This window comes from Chelonoidis abingdonii, chromosome 11 (assembly GCF_003597395.2).
Source record: "Chelonoidis abingdonii isolate Lonesome George chromosome 11, CheloAbing_2.0, whole genome shotgun sequence".
NCBI classification, from domain to species: Eukaryota; Metazoa; Chordata; order Testudines; family Testudinidae; genus Chelonoidis; species Chelonoidis abingdonii.
The window spans coordinates 22,709,064-22,730,949 of NC_133779.1; the positions used below are offsets into that span (position 1 = coordinate 22,709,064).

General features: G+C 60.1%; 1 protein-coding gene and 1 long non-coding RNA gene across 2 annotated transcripts in view; one reads left to right on the forward strand and one right to left on the reverse strand.

The window, feature by feature from the left end:
• LOC142047434 (uncharacterized) overlaps positions 1–21,886 on the reverse strand; it is a 122,148-nt gene that overhangs the window by 62,544 nt on the left and 37,718 nt on the right. The gene's annotated exons all lie outside the window — the stretch shown is intronic.
• On the forward strand, positions 19,204–20,229 carry SLC35G6 (solute carrier family 35 member G6). The gene is given in 5 exon segments (XM_032794542.2): positions 19,204–19,290; positions 19,292–19,318; positions 19,320–19,371; positions 19,374–19,499; positions 19,502–20,229. Coding segments are annotated over 5 exon segments (1,020 nt in total).

Below are 21,886 nucleotides of genomic sequence, written 5' to 3' on the forward strand. Positions count from 1 at the left end.
GGGCCGGGGCGGCGCCTCCATCTTGGGCTGCAGGCGCCGCGGGAGCCCAGGTACTTATGAGCGGCCCCGGCCCCCTCAGGGCCCCCGCGCCACGCCCCCCAGGAGCCCCCCTCGGGGCCCCTCGCTCCTCTCTCGCGCCCGCGCCGCGGCGCCCCCCCTGGGGCCGGCCCCTCGGGGGCCCTCCCCTTCCCGGGTCCCTCGGCGCCCTCCCTCGGCCCCCGACCTCTCGTCTAGTCCCCGGCCCCCCTCGCGGCCCCTCTCACCCCCACGGAGCCCCCCACGTGACCCACCCTGGCGGCCCCCTGTCACCCCCCGGCCCCCCCACCGCTCCCCCCCCAGTGTCCCCCCCGTGCCCCCTGCTCCTGTCCCCACACCTGCCGCCCCCGCTCCCCAGTGTCCCCCAATCTCAGTGTCCCCCCGTGCCCCTGCTCCTGTCCCCCAAGCACCTGCCGCCCCTGCTCCCCCCAGTGTCCCCCCGTGCCCTTTTACTCAGGCTTCCTGTCCCCGCCCGCACCTGCCTGCACCCCCAAGCTCCCCAGTGCCCCCCGTGCCCCCGTGCTCCTGTCCCCCAGCACTGCCGCCAGCCCCGCTCCCCCAGTGTCCCCCGCGTTGCCCCTGCTCCTGTCCCCCATGCACCTGCCGACCACCCCTGCTCCCCCCAGTGCCCCCCGTGCCCCCTGCTCCTGTCCCCCAGCACCTGCCGGCTTCCCCAGTTAGTCCCGCCCCTCCTCTTCCTTGGCTCTGTCTCCCCCAGCACCAGCCGCTCCACCGCTCCCCCATGTGTCCCCCAAACGCGTGCAAACCTGCTCCTGTCCCCAGCACCTGCCGCCCCGCTCCCCCAGTGTCCCCCGCCCCTCCTGTCCCCCAGCCACCTGCCCGCCTCCCACGGCTCCCGCGCAGTTGTCCCTCGCGTCCCCCTAGGCCTGTCCCCCAGCAACCTGCCGCCCGCTCCCCCCCTCGCACAACTCCCCAGCTCCCCCCTAATGTTCCCCTGGCCCTGTCCCCCTCCTTGTCACCCCCAGCACCTGCACTCCATTCCGCACACGCCACTTCCTCCTCAGTGTTCCCTAACCCCTGTGCCCGCCCCCTGCTCCTGTTACCCGACACCTGGGCCCGCCATACTGCTCCTGTACCCCCCCCACGTTCCTCTCACCCCCCTGGAGCCCCCCTGCCCTGTCCAGTCACTCCCAGGAGCCCCCGCTTCCCCCCATCCCAGTGGCTGCGAGCAGCAAGTAGGGGACCCCCCCCCCGTATGTCCTGGGGTCCCCCTACCGAGCACAGGTTAGTACCTGGGATGCCTCCTCCCGTCACCCCATATCCTCGCCCCATGGCTAATCCCACACCTCCCTCTTCTGGGCTCACTGTTGTGTGGGGGGTCCCTGAGCCATTCCCAGCTTCCGTCCCCCCGTGGTGGAACGTGGGGGTACTGCGGGGTTGGCCAGGGCATGTGGGGACCCCGCACAGGTAGGGGGTGTCGCGGCTGCTGGCAGGCAGGGTCCTGTGAGGGGGGCACCTGGGGTGGTGTTGTGGAGACCGCGGGGGGGGGAGGATCCAGGCCAGTGCCCCGCTACAACCACACTGCAGCTCCGCTCTTGCTGCCCCTGATGTGCATCCGCCGTGCTGGCTCCGCTCTCGGCGGCTGGTCGAGAACGTCGCCGCTCGTCCCTCTCGGCTGCGTCACGCCCCCGCCGTCCCGCCTCCGCCCTCCCTGATGTCAAGGGTTAAAAGTGCCCCCTTGGGCTTCCGCCTTGCCACGCCCCTCCATATGTCATGTGCCCCCAAGTTGAAGCCCCACGTGTATGCTCCGCACTGCACGCCCGTACAGCTGCACCCAAGCACCCCCATTAACCACTCCAATGCAGCCCCCTGCAAAACCCCATACCTCACCTTCTTCCTCCTGCTGCCTACTTCTTATCTTCCCTGCTCCCGATTCTCCCTACATACGTCCCTGTTCCAGCCCTGGCTGACCTCTCAGCACCCCATTGTGTGCCGCCTCACTGCCGATGTACCCCCCTACCTGCACCTCTGCCATGTTACCACCCTGCGGCCCGCGCCCCACAGCCTGCTTACAACCCCTCCTTTGTACCCCAACGACGCCCAGCGGGCAGCAGTGTAGGCCCCTGAGCCTGCCGCCTCTACAACCGCTCGCCTTTGTACCCCCAACCTCGCCTACCCCTGCGCCCCCACAAGCCTCGCTTACAACCCCTCTTTTGTACCCCCAACCCGCCTACCCCCTGCGCCCGCCACAGCCTGCTACAAACCCTCCTCCTTGTTACCCCCAACGCCGACTACCCGCCACCCCCACAGCCTGACCTACAACACCCTCCTTTGTACCCCCAACCGCGACTGTACTCCTCCACTGCACCCAAAACACACCACGCCTGCTACAACCCTCCTTTGTACCACCCAACCCCGACTTACACCCTTGCCCCTGACCCCCACAGCCTGCTACAGACCCCTTCCTTTGTACCCCACACCGACTGTACCCCTGTGCACCCCCAACAAGCCTGCTACAACCCCTTCCTTTGTTAAAACCCCCACATCCTGACTTGTACCCCCAACCCGCTGTACCATTGGCCTTTAGTCAAGAATGCCGTCCCACAGCCTAGCTACACCCCCTCCGTTGTACCCCAACCCGACGTACCTCCTGGCCACCCCTCACCTCCCCAACCTGGCTAAAGACCCCTCCTTTTACGCCCAACCCGACTGTACCCCCCTGCGCCCCCACAGCTGCTACACGTCACCCCTCCTGCCTTTTAACACGCCCCAAACCCGACTACCCCCTGTTTGCCCCCACAGTGCCTGCACAATGCCCTCCTTTCGTACCCCCAACCCGACTGTACCCACTGCGCGCACCCACAAGCCTGCTACAACAATAACCCACTCGCTTTTGTAACACCCAAACCACGACTGTACCATGACCCTGCGCCCCCAACAGCCCGGCAGCAAAACCCCTCTTTTGTACCTACCCAACCGACTGTACCACCTGCACCCCCAAGCCTGCTACAACCTCCTGCCTTTGTACCCACTGCCATACGCCGACTGTACCCTCCAACCCCGATCTGTATCCCCCTGCGCCACCACAAGCCTGCGTACACCAACAGACCCTTCCTTGTACGCCACAACGCCTGACTTACCCCCGCGCGCCCCACAGCCTGCTACAATACCCTACCTTTCACCCCCCCCCGACTGGTACCTCCTGCGCCCCACCGTACAGCTTGCTACAACCCATTTCGACTTTGTACCCGCCAACCCGACTGTACCTCCCCCCCCACCCCGCCCGCCCCGCACCCCCAAGCCGCTACAACGACCCCATCCTTTGTACCCCCAAACCTCGACTGTACCTCTGCACTCCCACCGCCTGCTACAGCAACCCCTCCATTTGTAACGCCCCAACCCGAGCTGTACCCCCAACCCGACTTGTAAACCCCGGGCGTCCCGCCCAGCGGCAGCCGCGGCGCTGGCGTGTGAAGGCTCCGTCCGGCCGGCCCCGCCCCGAGCCCGGCCTGCGTCACACACACAACCCGACACACACACACCGACACACAACCCGACACACACACCCGGCCTGCGTCACACACACACAACCCGACACACACACCTGGCCTGCGTCACACACACACACAACCCGACACATACACACTGACACACAACCCGACACACACACCCGGCCTGCGTCACACACACACTGACACACAACCCGACACACACACACACACACCGGCCTGCGTCACACACACACCGACACACAACCCGACACACACACATCCGGCCTGCATCACACACAGAACTCGACACACAGCCCGACACACACACCCGGCCTGCGTCACACACACACACACAACCCGACACACAACCCGACACACACACCCGGCCTGCGTCACACACACACCAACACACAACCCAACACACACACACAGCCTGCGTCACACACACACCAACACACAACCCGACACACACACACCCCGGCCTGTGTCACACACACACACAACCCGACACACAACCCGACACACACACCCGGCCTGCGTCACACACACACCGACACACAACCCGACACACACACACCCGGCCTGCGTCACACACACAACTCGACAGACAGCCCAACACACACACCCGTCCTGCATCACACACACACAACCCGACACACAACCTGACAAACACACACCGACACACAACCCGACACACACACCCCGGCCTGCGTCACGCACACACGGACACACAACCCGACACACACACCCAGCCTGCGTCACACACACACAATCCGACACACACACCTGGCCTGCGTCACACACACAACCCGACACACAACCCAACACACACACCCCGGCCTGCGTCACACACACACCGACACACAACCCGACACACACACCCGGCCTGCGTCACACACACACAACCTGACACACACACCTGGCCTGCGTCACACACACACACAACCCGACACACACACACACTGACACACAACCCGACACACACACCCGGCCTGCGTCACACACACACACCGACACACAACCCGACACACACACCCCGGCCTGCGTCACGCACACACCGACACACAACCCGACACACACACCCGGCCTGCGTCACGCACACACCGACACACAACCCGACACACACATACACCAGCCTGCATCAGACACCCAGAGACACACACATCAGCATGTCAGACACACACACAGACGCACACAAATACATACAGACACACACTGGCCTGGATCACACACCCAGAGATACACATACACACATCAGCCAGACACGCACACACACCCACCAGCCTGTCAGGCAGACACACACAGACACAGCCCTGCATCACACCACACAAACACTGACCTGCGTCACACAGAGCCACAGATTAATACACACACACACACAAAGACACACACATACACAAACCTGTGTCACGCGCACACACCCTGAAACACACAGACATGAGCCTGCATCTCACACACACACACTCACACACACATACAGGCCTGCATCACTCAGAGACATAGACACATACCTAGAGACCTGCCCAGCACCTGGTGCACACTCACACTGACACACTTGCAGGCCTGCATCACGTGCACACACAAGCAGACACACACTCCAGCATACACACAGACACACACAGATGGGCCTATGTCGTGCACACACACTCACAGGCCTGCATTGCACACACAGACTCCTGGATCACATACGTACACACACACGGAGGCCTGGATTGTGTGTGTGTGCACACTGACACACATGGCCCTGGATTACACATGCATACACACACACACTAGCCTGGATCGTGTGCACACATCCTCAGACACACCCAAAGTCCTGCATCACGCACGCACACACACACACACACACACCGTGGCCTGGATCACACACGCACACACACAGCACCCTGGATCACACGCATGCACACACAACAGCCTGGATCCCATGCGTGCAAACACAGCAGCCTGGATCACACACACACACACACAGAGGCCTCCTTGTGTGTGTTGGTACGTATGTGAGCTAAACACACACACACACACATCTGAAGGGGGCTAGATCTCACACAGAGGCCTTCTTCTGTCTAACATGCACAGGCCTAGATCACACGTACAACCTCCCCACGCCAATCTCACACACACGCAGGCCTCGATATCAGACACACACAAAGGTACAGGCCCAGCTCACACACACACACACAGCCTAAATCCTACACACACTGGCCTAGATCTCTCTCTCTCTCACACACACACAGCCTAAATCCTACACACACTGGCCTAGATCTCTCTCTCTCTCTCTCTCACACACACACACACACACAGCCTAAATCCTACACACACTGATTGGTACAGGGAAACTTGACTAGACATTTTAAGTCATCTTAATCTTGTTGTACTCTATGTTGGTTATTATGTTATTTTTGTCTTTGTATGGGTGTTGTGAGGATTTGTTTTATGTCCAAATCTTTTAATCATAATCGTTAGTGATGGTTTCGGTGTTAGTATTAATTGGTTGGGTGAGTATCTTTTTGGTGGGTTGCCGCTATTCGCATGTTATTTTCTGGGGGTGTTATTTACGCTTTCAGTGTTCTTTTGGTATTATCTTGGTTATTGGGAAGGTAATGGAGGAGTTATTTTGTACAAATTCTATTCTTTAGGCTCTTTCATGGATAAGTAGGCAGGGGGTCACGTAATAGTGGGTTCAAATGTTTATTAGTTGGGTGATGTTATTGTATATGTTTGAGCAGAAATTTTCTCTCCATAATTTTTTTTCTTGATCTAACAAATACCCATGTCATCTAGTATCGTGTTATCATATAAACAAAAGGCGAATTTCATAGGTATGGTGTTTTCTTATCTGTGGTGGTATACTTAATAGGGTGGGCCCGAGCTTGTCAAGATAAATACGTGCCTTAGACTAGTGCTCGTGATCACGGACCTTCCATCGTACATTGTGGGTGTACGCTTTTTTGTCATTGAGGGGGATAGGCCGCCACATGCCCATCACCTGAGGACCCGCCCGGCGCCATACCCCGCGTTTTATGGCCTGCAACACGGGCCGGATCACCCAAAGGAGGCGCCCCCAGCCGGTCAAGCCGGGCCGGCGCGGGGGCTAGCGTAGTGGGGTCACAGTAAGGGCTCCTCTTTCCCGGGCCGACGGACGCCACCGCCCCGGAGCCCGGGCACTGTACAAACGACCTTGCCGCCGACCCACACACACCGAACACACCAACCCGACACAAAACACGCCGGCATGCGTCACACACACACCCGCACACACACACGCTGGCCTGCCTCACACACACACACAACACACCGGAACATAACCCTGCACACACACCCGACGACACACCACACCGACGCCACCTGGCTGCGTACCTCCCGACAACACGCCATAACGGACTACACCAACACACAGAACCCCCGCAGCACACACACCTGAACACACGAACACACACACACACACCGGCCCTGCGTCCACACACCACCGAACACACAACCCGACCACCCACACATGTCCCGGGGGCTGCATCACGCACAGACTCGACACACAGCCCGAACACACACACCCGGCCTGCGTCACACACACACAAAACCCGACACAAACCGCACAAACACGGCCTGCGTCACACACACACAACACACAACCCAACACACACACACACTGTCACACACACACCACCCACACACAACCCGACCAACCACGACACCCCGCCCTTGTCACACACAAACACAACCGACACAACCCGACACACACAGCCGGCCTGCGTCACACACAACCCGGACACACAACCCGACACACACAACCCGGGCCCGTCACACACACAACTCGAACAGACAGCCCACACACACATCACGTGCTGCCATCACACACAACAACCCGACACACAACCTGACAAACACGACACCGCACACAAACCGTACACACACACCCCGGCCGCCGTTCAACGCACACACGCGACACACACCGACACACAACACCAGCCCTGCGTACACACACACACATCGACACACACACACCTGGCCTGCGTCACACACAACGCCGACACCAACCCAACACAACAACACCCGGCCTGCTCCACACACACACGACACCAACCCGACACCACACCGCGCTGCGTATTCACACACACCAACCTGACACAACACACTGGCTGCGTCCACACCCACACACACCCGACACACACACACGACACACAACCGACCACACACCCGGCCTGCGTCACACACACACCGCACACAACCCGACACACCAGCCCCGCTTGCGTCCACGCCACACCCGACACACAACCCGACACACACACCCGGCCTGAATCGTCACGCACACACCACACAAACCGACACACACATACACCAGCCTGCATCAGACACCAGAGACACACACAGATCAGCCATGTCAGCACACACACAGTACGGCACCATAATACATACAGACACACACTGGCCTGGATATACACACCCAGAGACATACACATCCGAACCACACATCAGTTTCCAGACTCGTATTGCACGAGCACGCTGGAGAGCAAACAGACACAGCACCTGCCACACACCACACGAAACACGTGACCTGCGTCAACAGCACCACGGAGTTAATACACACACCACACCAAAGCACACACATACACAAACTCGTGTTCGACAGCGACACACCTGAACACACACGACATGGGCTGCATCGTCAACACACACACTTCACACACCACATACAGGCCTGCATCACTCGAGACATAGACACATACCTAGAGACCTGCCCACCACCTGTCGTGCCACACTCACACTGCCAACACTTGCCAGGCCTGCTCCACGTGCACACACAAGCAGACACACACTCCAGCCATACACACAGACACACACAGATGCCTATGTTCGTGCACACAACTTTCCCCCCCCCCCCTACGGGGGCCCTGCATTTGGGCAAAAAAACCAAAACAAAAAGGAAAAGGGGATCCTGGAGCACATACGTACAACACACACGGAGGCCTGATTGTGTGTGTGTGCACACTGACCACACATGGCCCTTGGATACTACATGCATACACACAACACACACTCAGCCTGGATCAGTGTGCACACATCCTCAGCACACCCGAAAGTCCTGCATCAGCGCCACAGCACACACACCACACACACACCGTGGCCTGCGATCACAAACGGCACAACAACAGCACCCATGGATACACGATGCACACACAACCAGCCTGATCCCATGCGTGCCAAACCCAGCCTGGATCACACACACACAACCACGACCACAGATGCTCCTTGTGTGTTGTGTCGGTTATGTGAGCTAAACACACACACACACACATCTGAAAGGGGCTAGATCTCACACAGAGGCCTTCTTCTGTCTAACATGCCACAGGCCATTAGTATCACGTACAACTATCCCCGCCAATCTCACACACACGCAGGCCGTACTATAGACACACAACAAAGGTACAGCCCGCGCTCACACACACACACACAGCCTAAATCCTACCAACTGGCCTAGTACTTCTCTCTCTCTCCACACACACACAGCCTAAATCCTACACCACACTGGCCTAGATCTCTCTCTCCCGCTCTCTCTACACACACACACACAGCACCTACACACAAGACCTAAATCTACCACCACTACCCCAATTCTCATCCTCACACACAACACAGATTACACATTCCTCTCAGCGAAAGCGGAACGTCTCTCTCTCTCTCTCTCATAACCCCCCTCCCCAGATCTCTCTCACTATACAGGCACAAAGCACCACCACACCAAAGGGCCTGAACTCTCTGGTGTGTCTTCTCACACACACGGCCTAAATATGCATCACACCAACACAGAGGCGCTAAGATATCAGAAACACAAGCGGCCTAGACAAACGCCAGGACAGGTCCAGCCTCTCTCTCTCACAACACACACACAAACACCACAATTATCTCACTCACAGACACAAAGAGCCTAGATATCAAATACGACACACACCAGTAGGCCACAGGAAACGCCTAGATCACACAGAAGCCATAGAATCTGTGTGTGTCTCTCTCTCTCACCCCCCCCCCTCCAATTTTTGCACACTACAGCCTAAAATATCGGCAAGTTTCAGAAACAACAAGGCGTTTGAGACTAACAAGAAGGCTAGTTCTACCGAGGCCTACATCACACACACACCAACACACACACACACACACAGGGCCTAGATATCTCGACTCAACAGAACACACAAGGCCTAGATTCAATAGATACACACACGTTTAGATCTCACACACAACACACGTGCTCATCCTTTGTCTTTCTCACCACAACCTCTAAATAGCCTCACCCAGCACTAGACACGAGGCCACGAGTACTTGGAAACACAAAAGTCTAGACAAAGACACAGGGCTAGATCTCTTTCTCTACACACACGGCGTCTAAGATCACACACACACAGAAGGCCTATGATCAACAGCACACGCTGCATAGAGGCCAAGATCTCTCACACACACACACACACACACTCTGGCCTGGATATCCATATACACGAATGCATAAGTCACACACACAGAACGTAATTCTCTCACACACACACACACACAGCCAAGATCGAGCACACAGAGCCTATGATTACACACGGAGAGGCCTAGACCTACACACACAGGCTAGATTTACCAACAGAGGCCTAGATACACAGCAATACACGAGCCTAGATCACACACACAGGCCTAGGATCTCTCTCTCTCACATTACCCACCCCAGCTAATCACGGACGCACCAGGCCTACATCATATATACGACCTTTTGCTCTCTGTCGTCTCTCTCACACACACGCCACTCCCCCAAATCCTCTGGTCTCACGCATCCAGAGGCCTGTCAGTATCTCAACGCTGTGTGTGATGTGCACACACACACACCTGGTCCATCTCTCAACTGCATTTGCGCACACACACGTGCCCATGAGGCCACTGGCTGTGGTCTTCAAAGTTCGCCGCACACACACACTGAAACATCTCAATCGTGACACAGCAGAGCCCAAATCACCCCTTACCAGCCATCGACCCTCCTAGAGACACCCGGATTTCCCACAGGCCCAGATTGCACACTCGTCTGGTGTCGCACACCAGGTTGCAACACAGTACACACATAAACACCAGGTTGCACTGTGTACACACACACCCCTGCCTTACCTCCTTCATGGCCCGTGTGCTTGTGGGGATGGTCTCCAATCAACCCCATAGCAATAGATCCCACCGGGGGGGAGCGGGGCTGACATCATCACGCTGGAGGTAGATGTCATAGAGCTGTGGGGTGACATCACAATTTCCCCAGGAGCTGAGCCAGCCCTGCTGCAGGACGCTGCCCCTGGTCCTCCCCCATGGGGGATCACCGGCGGTGTGGGGCGACGAGTCAGGCTCCACCCAGACCCCAGACTGAGGCAAAGGTGTGTGATGGTGTCCCATACAGACTGGAATGGACGGGTGGTAGCGGACGCGCGCTGGGACCGACAGATCGGAGGCGGGCGACGCGTACAGGACCGCAACTGGGTTGCGCGGGCAGCTGGTACGCGACAGACGGAGGCAGGCGATACGGGACGGACTGGGTGCTTAGGCGGGGCGCTGGTTCGGACAGACGGGCGACAGGGGCCGCCATCATGACGTGACGGTGGCGCAGGGCGGCTGGATTGGACAAGACGGGAAGGCCGGGGGCGATACGACATGGAGCAGTGCGCGGTGGCTGGACGACCAGACGGCAGGCAGGGGCCGCATACTGGGACCGGGACGGATGGGACGGACAGACGGAGGCGGGCGCGACGTGGACCGGTCCGGGTGGCAGCGGGCCGGCTGGCAGACAGACGGAGAGCCTTGGGGCAACGCTATCAGGACGCCGGAATGGTGCACGCAGCAGCTGGCTACGGACAGATGGAGGAGGTGGTGCCGGTACGGGACCGAAGGGTTGGGCACTGGCGGACTGCGACGGACAGAGGAGGTGGGCCACTGGATGCGACCGACGTGGAGGCGCAGGCGCCGTTTCTAGATGGACAGACGGAGTGGCCGCCATACGGACCGGACGCGGGCAGGCTCCTGGATGGACAGACGAGCGGCTTAGCGGCGCCAGCACTACTGGACCACCAGCACGGGAGGCTCCCTGAAGGACAGCCGGAGGCGGGGCCCACCGCGACCGGGACCGGACGGGACCGGCCAGGTCTGGCAATGCAGTAGAGACGGGGGCGGCGGACGGACCGGACCCAGAGGCGGCGGTGCGGCTTGGACAGACAGACGGAGGTGGGGTGGGGTGCAATGGGTGAGAGAGCTGGATGGAACAGATGGATGGACGGGCTGGATGGAGCGGGCTAGATGGGAATGGACAGTGTGTCGATGGGATCAGGGTTGAGATGGAACGGACGGTTATGGACGCCGTGATGGGGGCATAGATGGAACGCAATGGGCGTTGGATGGAAGCGGGTAGATTGGGGATGGACAGACAGACAGACGGGCTCGTGTGGCGGTGGTGTGGATGGGGATGGTGGGATGTGGAGATGGGCGAGATGGAAACAGACATGACACGAAGGGGGCTGGGATGGGATGATTGGACCGGTAGTATGGGAGGGATGACCAGACAGACGGGGGTGGAATGCGGGCAGATGGCGGCTGGACAGACAGCGGGTATCGGCGATGGATGGGGTAGGTGGAGATGAACAACAGAAGAGGGGCGATGGAGTGGGATGGGGATTGGGGTGGTTAGGATCGGGATGGACAGACAGGGATGGACAGGACAGACTGGGAGCGGTGGTGGATGGCGGCAGATGCGGGCTGGACAGACAGACTGGCTGTGGATGTGGGTAGGTGTTAGCATGGACAACACGACAGACAGCGGTCGTGGAGGGGCTGATGGAGCTAGACCAGACAAGACGGCGGTGAGGATCGTGGGGTAGGTGGAGATGGACAGACAGACAGAGTGGAGGGGTGTGGATTGAGGCTGGACAGACAGACTGGGGGTGGATGAGGCTGATGGAACTCGACAGACTGCACGGGAGTGGCATATGGGGTAGTGGGGATGACAGACAGACAGCGGGCGTGTGGATGGGGCAGATGGGGGCTGGTACAGAAGACGGGGTGGATGGGCTGATGGAGCTAAGACAGCCAGACGGGGTGGAGGGGTCGGGGTAGGTGGAGAATGGCCAGAAGAACAGTTGGAAGGGTGATGAGGCTTGGACAGACAGAACGGGGGGTGGATTGGGGCTGATTGGGAATAGCAGACTAACGCGGTGGCATGGGGGTACGGTGAGGGCTGGACAGACAGACGACGGAGGATTCCGGTGGGTTATGGGGCAGATTGGGGCTGGACAGACAGACAAGTTGGCAATGGGGTGGGATGGGGCTGATGGAACATAGAAGACGACGGGGTGGATGGGAGGGGCGTAGGGGGGGTGGACAGACAGACAGACGGGGCGTGGATGGCGGGGCAGATGGGGGCCTGGACCAGAACAGGATGGCGGGTGGATGGTGGAGGGGCTGGACAGACAGACGGGTGCGAGGGGGTAGGTGGAGCATGGACAGACAGATTGGAGGGGTGGATGGGCTCGGACAGACAGACGGGTGTGTGGTGGATGGGCGGATGGGGCTGGAACAGACAGACGGGGGGGTGGAAGGGGTGATGGGGTGTAGATGCTCATGGGGGCGGATGCACGTCGTGGCCGACTGCCCGTTCACTCCCCTCCCTCCTCTCTCCCCCAGGCTGCGGATGGGTGCGCCCGCCCCCCGGCCGGTCCATGCGGCCCCCCAGTGCCCCCGCCCAGCTGGCTGCCCTGCTGCGCTTCCCGCCCGGCTCCCCCGCAGCCCCGCCGCGCCCCCTGGCGCCTGATAACGCGCGGAAGGGTACCGACCTCTCGCCCGGGCCATGAAGGGGCTGCTGGGTGCCCTGCTAGGTGGCGCGGGTTGCCGGCGGCTTCGTGCCCCCTTCGACCGGCATGGCCCACGAGGCCTCCCATCCCTTCGCTGGAGATCCTGGCGTCCGCTATGCCTCTTTCCACCTGGCCTTCGCTTGCCGACTCCGGCTGCTCGCCGGGCCCCGCTGCTCGGCCCTCGCCCAGCCGCCGCCGCCTGTTCCACGCCGCCCGCAACGTCCTCTCCGTGCCTTTGCTGCCCTTACAGCTTACCTTCGTGGCCGTGCAGCAAGCCAACGCCGGCCACCGATCCGCAAGGCCTGCTCCGACCCTGGCTCGGCCTGCTGGTGTGCCTGGAGAGCCCGCGAGCCGCTGAGCGGCTACGACTGGTTCGGCCTGCTGGGCATCACCGGGTGCTGCTGTATCCTCAGTGGTTCGGTGCCGGATCTGCTCAGCCTGGACCCACCACACCGCTCACTGGCCGACGCCTTCGGCTACGCCCTGGCCTGCTGGGCGGCGTGGCCTTGGACCCTGCGGCTTGGCCATCTTCTTTCGGCCTTGGATTCCGCCAAGCTGATCCACGGCCGCGTTCGCCTTCCCCCCCGTGGCGTGGGGGGCCTCGGTGTGCGCCCCGGCCATGTTCATGCCTGCCAGGAGCCGGTGCTGCCGGCGAGCCGCCTCCCCCACAACCAACCTGGAGCTGCAGGTGCCGTCCGCGAAGGTGCTGCCGTGGCTCGCTTCCTGTGCGCCAGCCCGCTGAGTCCTGGGAGGTGGGAGAATTGTGAATGGAGGGAGTTTCCATTGAGAAATGAGATTGTTGGTGTTGCAGTGAAGGAGACCAGACAGTTGTTGTCTTGTTGGGAGAATTATATTCAGACGGTTTGTTCTGCCTCTTTCAAGAAATTTGTCCTTGTATAATCTTAATTCAGGATCACCTGTTATTTTTGTTGTGTTCATTCCGGGTTTAGTGAAGCTAATGCATAGTAGTTCAATGATATGAACACCACCATTGTAGTTATTGTAGCTTTGGTTTCTGTTTTCATGCTTGGACTTAAATGATCCTCTTTGGCACTCTTTTCCAGTTTTCCAGTCACTAATTAAATATCATACAAAAACTGTATTTGTTTCAGTCCACCCATTCAACCTTTTCTATGTTTCCTTACCTTTTTATAAAGGTAATGACTTTGGTTTGACTTGGTCGAATTTGAATTTGATTTTTAGAGAATTAGTTCTGATGTTTCTTTCATCTCTGTCACCCATCTTTTAAATTCATATTTTGGTGCATGCAAATATAGTTTCTACGGTTATTTTCTTGATTTATTCGGGAGTTTTGTTTTCACCATTTGGAGTCTTTGGAGTTCAGGATAGATACATTCTTTTTTTTGTTTTTTGTTCTATCTTAAAGTCGGTTATTGTTGTAATGTACCTGTTGATGCTGAGTTATATTTTGACGCATTTGTTTCATGATATTTGTTTTAAAGATCTGAGATGTAATGATGCCACCAGTTCTGTCAGGGTATTAGAGTGTGCACACTGACACACATGGCCCTGGATTACACATGCATACACACACACACTAGCCTGGATCGTGTGCACACATCCTCAGACACACCCAAAGTCCTGCATCACGCACGCACACACACACACACACACACCGTGGCCTGGATCACACACGCACACACACAGCACCCTGGATCACACGCATGCACACACAACAGCCTGGATCCCATGCGTGCAAACACAGCAGCCTGGATCACACACACACACACACAGAGGCCTCCTTGTGTGTGTTGGTACGTATGTGAGCTAAACACACACACACACACATCTGAAGGGGGCTAGATCTCACACAGAGGCCTTCTTCTGTCTAACATGCACAGGCCTAGATCACACGTACAACCTCCCCACGCCAATCTCACACACACGCAGGCCTCGATATCAGACACACACAAAGGTACAGGCCCAGCTCACACACACACACACAGCCTAAATCCTACACACACTGGCCTAGATCTCTCTCTCTCTCACACACACACAGCCTAAATCCTACACACACTGGCCTAGATCTCTCTCTCTCTCTCTCTCACACACACACACACACACAGCCTAAATCCTACACACACTGACCTAAATCTCTCTCTCACACACACACACAGATACACATTCTCTCCAGCAGGGAACTTCTCTCTCTCTCTCTCTCATACCCCCCCTCCCCCAGATCTCTCTCCACATACAGGCACAAAGCACACACACACACAGGCCTAGAACTCTCTGTGTGTCTCTCACACACACAGGCCTAAATATGGCATCACACAACACAGAGGCCTAGATATCAGAAACACAAGGGCCTAGACAAACGCAGAGGCCCAGCTCTCTCTCTCTCACACACACACACACAAACACACACAATATCTCACTCACAGACACACAAAGACCTAGATATCAAATACACACACACACAGAGGCACAGAAAGGCCTAGATCACACAGAGGCCTAGAACTCTGTGTGTGTCTCTCTCTCTCACCCCCCCCCCTCCAATTTTTTCTCACACACAGGCCTAAATATGGCAGATCAGAAACACAAGGGTTTAGACAAACACAGAGGCCTAGTTCTCACAGAGGCCTAGATCACACACACACACACACACACACACACACACAGAGGCCTAGATATCTCACTCACAGACACACAAAGGCCTAGATATCAGATAGATACACACACTAGATCTCACACACACACACGTGCTCATCTTTCTTTCTCACACACAACCCTAAATAGCTCACCCCAGCACAGACAGAGGCCGAGGTACTGGAAACACAAAAGTCTAGACAAAGACACAGGGCTAGATCTCTTTCTCTCACACACACGGGCCTAGATCACACACACACAGAAGCCTAGATCATACACACACGCATAGAGGCCAAGATCTCTCACACACACACACACACACACACTCTGGCCTGGATATCACATATACACAGAGGCCTAGATCACACACACACAGAAGCCTAGATCTCTCTCACACACACACACACACAGGCCAAGATCACACACAGAGGCCTAGATTACACACGGAGAGGCCTAGATCATACACACACAGGCTAGATCTTACACAAACAGAGGCCTAGATGACACACATACAGAGGCCTAGATCACACACACAGGCCTAGATCTCTCTCTCTCACATACACACCCACAGCTAAATCACACGCACCAAGTACATCATATATACGACACTTTGCTCTCTGTCTGTCTCTCTCACACACACGCACTCCCCCAAATCTCTGTCTCACGCATCCAGAGGCCTGGATCAGTATCTCACACGCGTGTGCACACACACACACCTGGCTCCATCTCTCACATGCATTTGCGCACACACACGTGCCCAGAGGCCTGGATGTGTCTCTCAAACGTGTGCGCGCACACACACACAAACATCTCACACGTACACACAGACCCAAATCACCCAGCAACACTAGAGGCCTCGACACCTCCTAGAGACACCCCGGATTTCCCACAGGCCCAGATTGCACACTCACAACACACACACCAGGTTGCACACATACACACATAAACACCAGGTTGCACGTGTGTACACACACACCCCTGCCTACCTCCTGTCATGGCCCAGTCAGTGCCTCCAAATCCCAACCCCCATAGCAATGAGCCCAGCCGGGAGGGGAGGGGGGCTGACATCATCTACGATGGAGGTGATGTCATAGAGCTGTGTGGGTGACATCACAATTCCCCAGGGAGCTGAGCAGCTGCTGCAGGACCTGCCTGAGTCCTCCCCATGGGGGATTCGCACACGGGCGGTGGGGGCACGAGTCAGGCTCCACCCAGACCCCAGACTGAGGCCAAAGGTGAGGGCCACATACAGGACTGGATGGGTGGTGCGGGCGGCTGGACAGACAGACGGAGGCGGGGCGACGTACAGGACCGGACGGGTGGCGCGGGCAGCTGGACGGACAGACGGAGGCGGGGCCGCATACGGGACCGGACGGGTGGCGGGACAGACGGAGGCGGGGCCGCGGACGGGACCGGACGGGTGGCGCGGGCGGCTGGCAGACAGACGGAGAGCCTTGGGGCAACGCTATCAGGACGCCGGAATGGTGCACGCAGCAGCTGGCTACGGACAGATGGAGGAGGTGGTGCCGGTACGGGACCGAAGGGTTGGGCACTGGCGGACTGCGACGGACAGAGGAGGTGGGCCACTGGATGCGACCGACGTGGAGGCGCAGGCGCCGTTTCTAGATGGACAGACGGAGTGGCCGCCATACGGACCGGACGCGGGCAGGCTCCTGGATGGACAGACGAGCGGCTTAGCGGCGCCAGCACTACTGGACCACCAGCACGGGAGGCTCCCTGAAGGACAGCCGGAGGCGGGGCCCACCGCGACCGGGACCGGACGGGACCGGCCAGGTCTGGCAATGCAGTAGAGACGGGGGCGGCGGACGGACCGGACCCAGAGGCGGCGGTGCGGCTTGGACAGACCAGACGGAGGTGGGGTGGGTGGATGGGGAGCTAGAGTGGGAGGAAGATGGATGACGGGCTGATGAGCGGGCTAGATGGGATGGACAGTGTGTCGATGGGATCAGGGTTGAATGGAGACGGACGTATGGACGCGGTGATGGGGGCTAGTGGAACGCATGGGCGTTGGATGGAAGCGGGTAGATGGGGATGGACAGACAGACAGACGGGTGTGTGGACGGTGGATGTGGGTAGATGGGGATGGTGGGATCGTGGAGATGGGGAGATGGAACGGACGACATGACACGAAGGGGGCTGGGATGGATGATTGGCGGTAGATGGGAGGGAGACAGACAGACGGGGGTGGATGGGGCAGATGGGGACTGGACAGACAGACGGGTATGGCGATGGATGGGGTAGGTGGAGATGACACAACAGAAGAGGGGGATGGAGTGGGGATGGACAGCCGATGGGGTGGTAGGGGATGGGATGGACAGACAGGGATGGACATGGACAGACTGGGAGCGGGGTGGATGGGGCAGATGGCTGGACAGACAGACGGGTGGATGGGGTAGGTGAGATGGACAAACGACAGACAGCGGTCGTGGAGGGGCTGATGGAGCTAGACCAGACAGACGGGGTGAGGGGGGGTAGGTGGAGATGGACAGACAGACAGATGGAGGGGTGTGGATGAGGCTGGACAGACAGACGTGGGGGTGGATGGGCTGATGGAACTCGACAGACGACGGGGTGGATGGGGTAGGTGGGGATGACAGACAGACAGACGGGGGTGGATGGGGCAGATGGGCTGGACAGACAGACGGGGTGGATGGGCTGATGGAGCTAGACAGCAGACGGGGTGGAGGGGCGGGGTAGGTGGAATGGCAGAGAAAGTGGAAGGGTGATGAGCTGGACAGACAGACGGGGGTGGATGGCTGATGGGAACTAGCAGACAACGCGGTGGCATGGGGGTAGGTGAGGGCTGGACAGACAGACGACGGAGGAGGTGGGTATGGGGCAGATGTGGGGCTGGACAGACAGACAGTGTGGCATGGGGTGGGATGGGGCTGATGGAACATAGACAGACAGACGGGGTGGATGGGGGGGGTAGGTGGGGTGGACAGACAGACAGACGGGGTGGATGGGGCAGATGGGGCTGGACAGACAGGATGGGGGTGGATGGTGGATGGGGCTGGACAGACAGACGGGGTGGAGGGGGTAGGTGGAGATGGACAGACAGATGGAGGGGTGGATGGGCTGGACAGACAGACGGGGTGGTGGAGGGCGGATGGGGCTGGACAGACAGACGGGGGGGTGGAGGTGAGTAGATGCTCATGGGGGGGTGCACGTCGGGCCGACGCCCGTTCACTCCCCTCCCTCCTCTCTCCCCCAGGCTGCGGTGGTGCGCCCGCCCCCCGCCGGCCATGCGGCCCCCCAGTGCCCCCGCCCAGCTGGCTGCCCTGCTGCGCTCATCCCGCCCGGCTCCCCGCAGCCCCGCCGGCGCCCCCTGGCGCCTGTCGCCGGTACCGCCTCTCGCGGGACCATGAAGGGGCTGCTGGGTGCCCTGCTAGGGGCGCGGGTTGCCGGCGGCTTCGTGCCCCCTTCGCCGGCATGGCCCACGAGGCCTCGCCATCCCTCGCTGGAGATCCTGGCGTCCGCTGCCTCTTTCCACCTGGCCTTCGCTGCCGCTCCGGCTGCCGCCGGGCCCCGCTGCTCGGCCCTCGCCCAGCCGCCGCCGCCTGCTCCTCCACGCCGCCGCCAACGTCCTCTCCGTGGCCTGCGCCTACAGCTCCTTCGTGGCCGTGCCCAGCGCCAACGCCGCCACCGTCCGCAAAGGCTGCTCCACCCTGGGCTCGGCCCTGCTGGGCCTGTGCCTGGAGAGCCGCCCGCTGAGCGGCTACGACTGGTTCGGCCTGCTGGGCAGCACCCTGGGGCTGCTTATCATGGTGGTGCCGGATCTGCTCAGCCTGGACCCCAGCACCCGCCTGGCCGACGCCTTCGGCTACGCCCTGGCCTGCCTGGGCGGCGTGGCCTTGGCCCTGGGCTTGGCCATCTTCCGGGCCTTGGATTTCCCGGCCAAGCTGTCCACGGCGGCGTTCGCCTTCGGGGCGCTGGGGGGCCTGGTGTGCGCCCCGGCCATGTTCCTGCTGCAGGAGCCGGTGCTGCCGGCCGAGCCGCTCACCTGGAGCTGCACGGTGGCCGTCGGGGTGCTGGCCGTGGCCTCCTTCCTGTGCGCCAGCCACGCGGTGACGCTGGCGCACCCGGCTCTGGTGTGCGCCGTGCTGCACTCCGAGGTGGTGGTGACGCTGGCCGTGCAGTACTACGTGCTGCGGGAGGCCGTGACCCCCTTCGACGTCATGGGGGCCGGCGTCATCCTGGGGAGTATCTCCATCATCGCCGCCCAGAACGTCAGCTGCCACCTGCGGGACGAGGAGGGCGAGGAGGGGTGAGGGTGGGGACCGGGCCGGGCTGGGGCCCTGTGCCCCATGGATGCACCCGGAGAGCCCCAGGTACCAGGCCAGGCTGGGGCCCTCCGCCCCATGGACACAGCTGGAGACCCCCAGGTACCAGGCTGAGATGGGACCCTCTGCCCCATGGACACACCCGGAGACCCCCAGGTACCAGGCCGGGCCGGGACCCTCTGCCCCATGGACACAGCCAGAGACCCGCAGGTACCAGGGCGGGCCGGGACCCTCCGGCTGTGTCCATGGGGCGGAGACCCCCAGGTACCAGGACGAGCCGGGACCCTCCACCCCATGGACACACCCAGAGACCCCCAGGTACCAGGCAGGGGTGGGACCCTCCACCCCATGGACACAGCCGGAGACCCCCAGGTACCAGGCCGGGCTGGGACCCTCCGCCCCATGGACACAGCCGGAGACACCCATGTACCAGGCCGAGCCGGAGACCCCCAGGTACCAGGACGGGCTGGGGCCCTGTGCCCCATGGACACACCCGGAGACCCCCATGTACCAGGCAAGCTGAGACCCTCTGCCCCATGGACACAGCCAGAGACCCCCATGTACCAGAACGAGCCGGGACCCTCCGCCCCATGGACACACCCGGAGACCCCCATGTACCAGGCCGGGCTGGGACCCTCCGCCCCATGGACACAGCCGGAGACACCCAGGTACCAGGCCAGGCTGGGACCCTCCGCCCCATGGACACAGCTGGAGACCCCCATATACCAGGCCAAGCAGGGACCCTCCGATGCTGAAATGAGGCCTGATCCCACAGGGCCCCGGTGCCCAGCGCCCACCTCCTGGTGTGGACACGCCCGCCTGGTACAGACCCTTCCCGTGCACGGTGGATGGGCAGGACCGGCCCCGCGGAGCTTCGCAGAGCTCTTCCCCGACAGGTCGTGCGGACACCCCGGGGCCAGAGCCGAGCGCCAGAAATAAAACATGTACGTCTGAGGATGGGCAGCTCGATCCTGGTGTCCCCGGCGCTCTCGCTGGCCAGGTGGGGCTGTCTCGGCCACCGTAAATAGCCCCATGTGAAGCCAGAAGTGCCCCACCGGCCGAGAGCCATCCCGCCCTGTAGGTCCCTTCCTGACACTGGGCCGTGACAGCCCTGAAGCATGAGGTTTAAAGCGGGACTGGGCTGAACAGGAGCAGGGGATGCCCGTGTGGGCTCTGGGGCGTTAGTGTTCCCAGCGTGGTACCTTCGGCGCTGCCCTGCCCCGGCGCTCCAGCCATGGTGATTGGGGGAGGGGGGAAACCGGGAGGGGGGAATGGGGGTCACCCAGAGTCAAGCCCTGCTCTGAGCAGCTGCAGTTGGTTAAAGGCAGAAATTGATGCCTGGCGGCAGAACTGCCCAGTGGGCGTAGCAGGCCATGTCCCTGAATGGCCCCAATCCTGGGGGGAGTCTGGGCAGCACCTGGCGCGACAGGGCCCCAATCTCAGGTGGGAAGAAGGGGGGGTTCCGGGTAGTGCTCCTGCTATGCTCATCATAAACGCTTCTCATTTGGGGTGGGAGGAGGAACATGTCAGGACTCCTGGGTTCTCTCCTCAGCTCTGGAAGGTGGGGAGTGGGGGCTGGTGGGTTAGAGCAGGGGGGGCTGGGAGCCAGGACTCCTGGGTTCTCTCCCCGGCTCTGGGAGGGGAG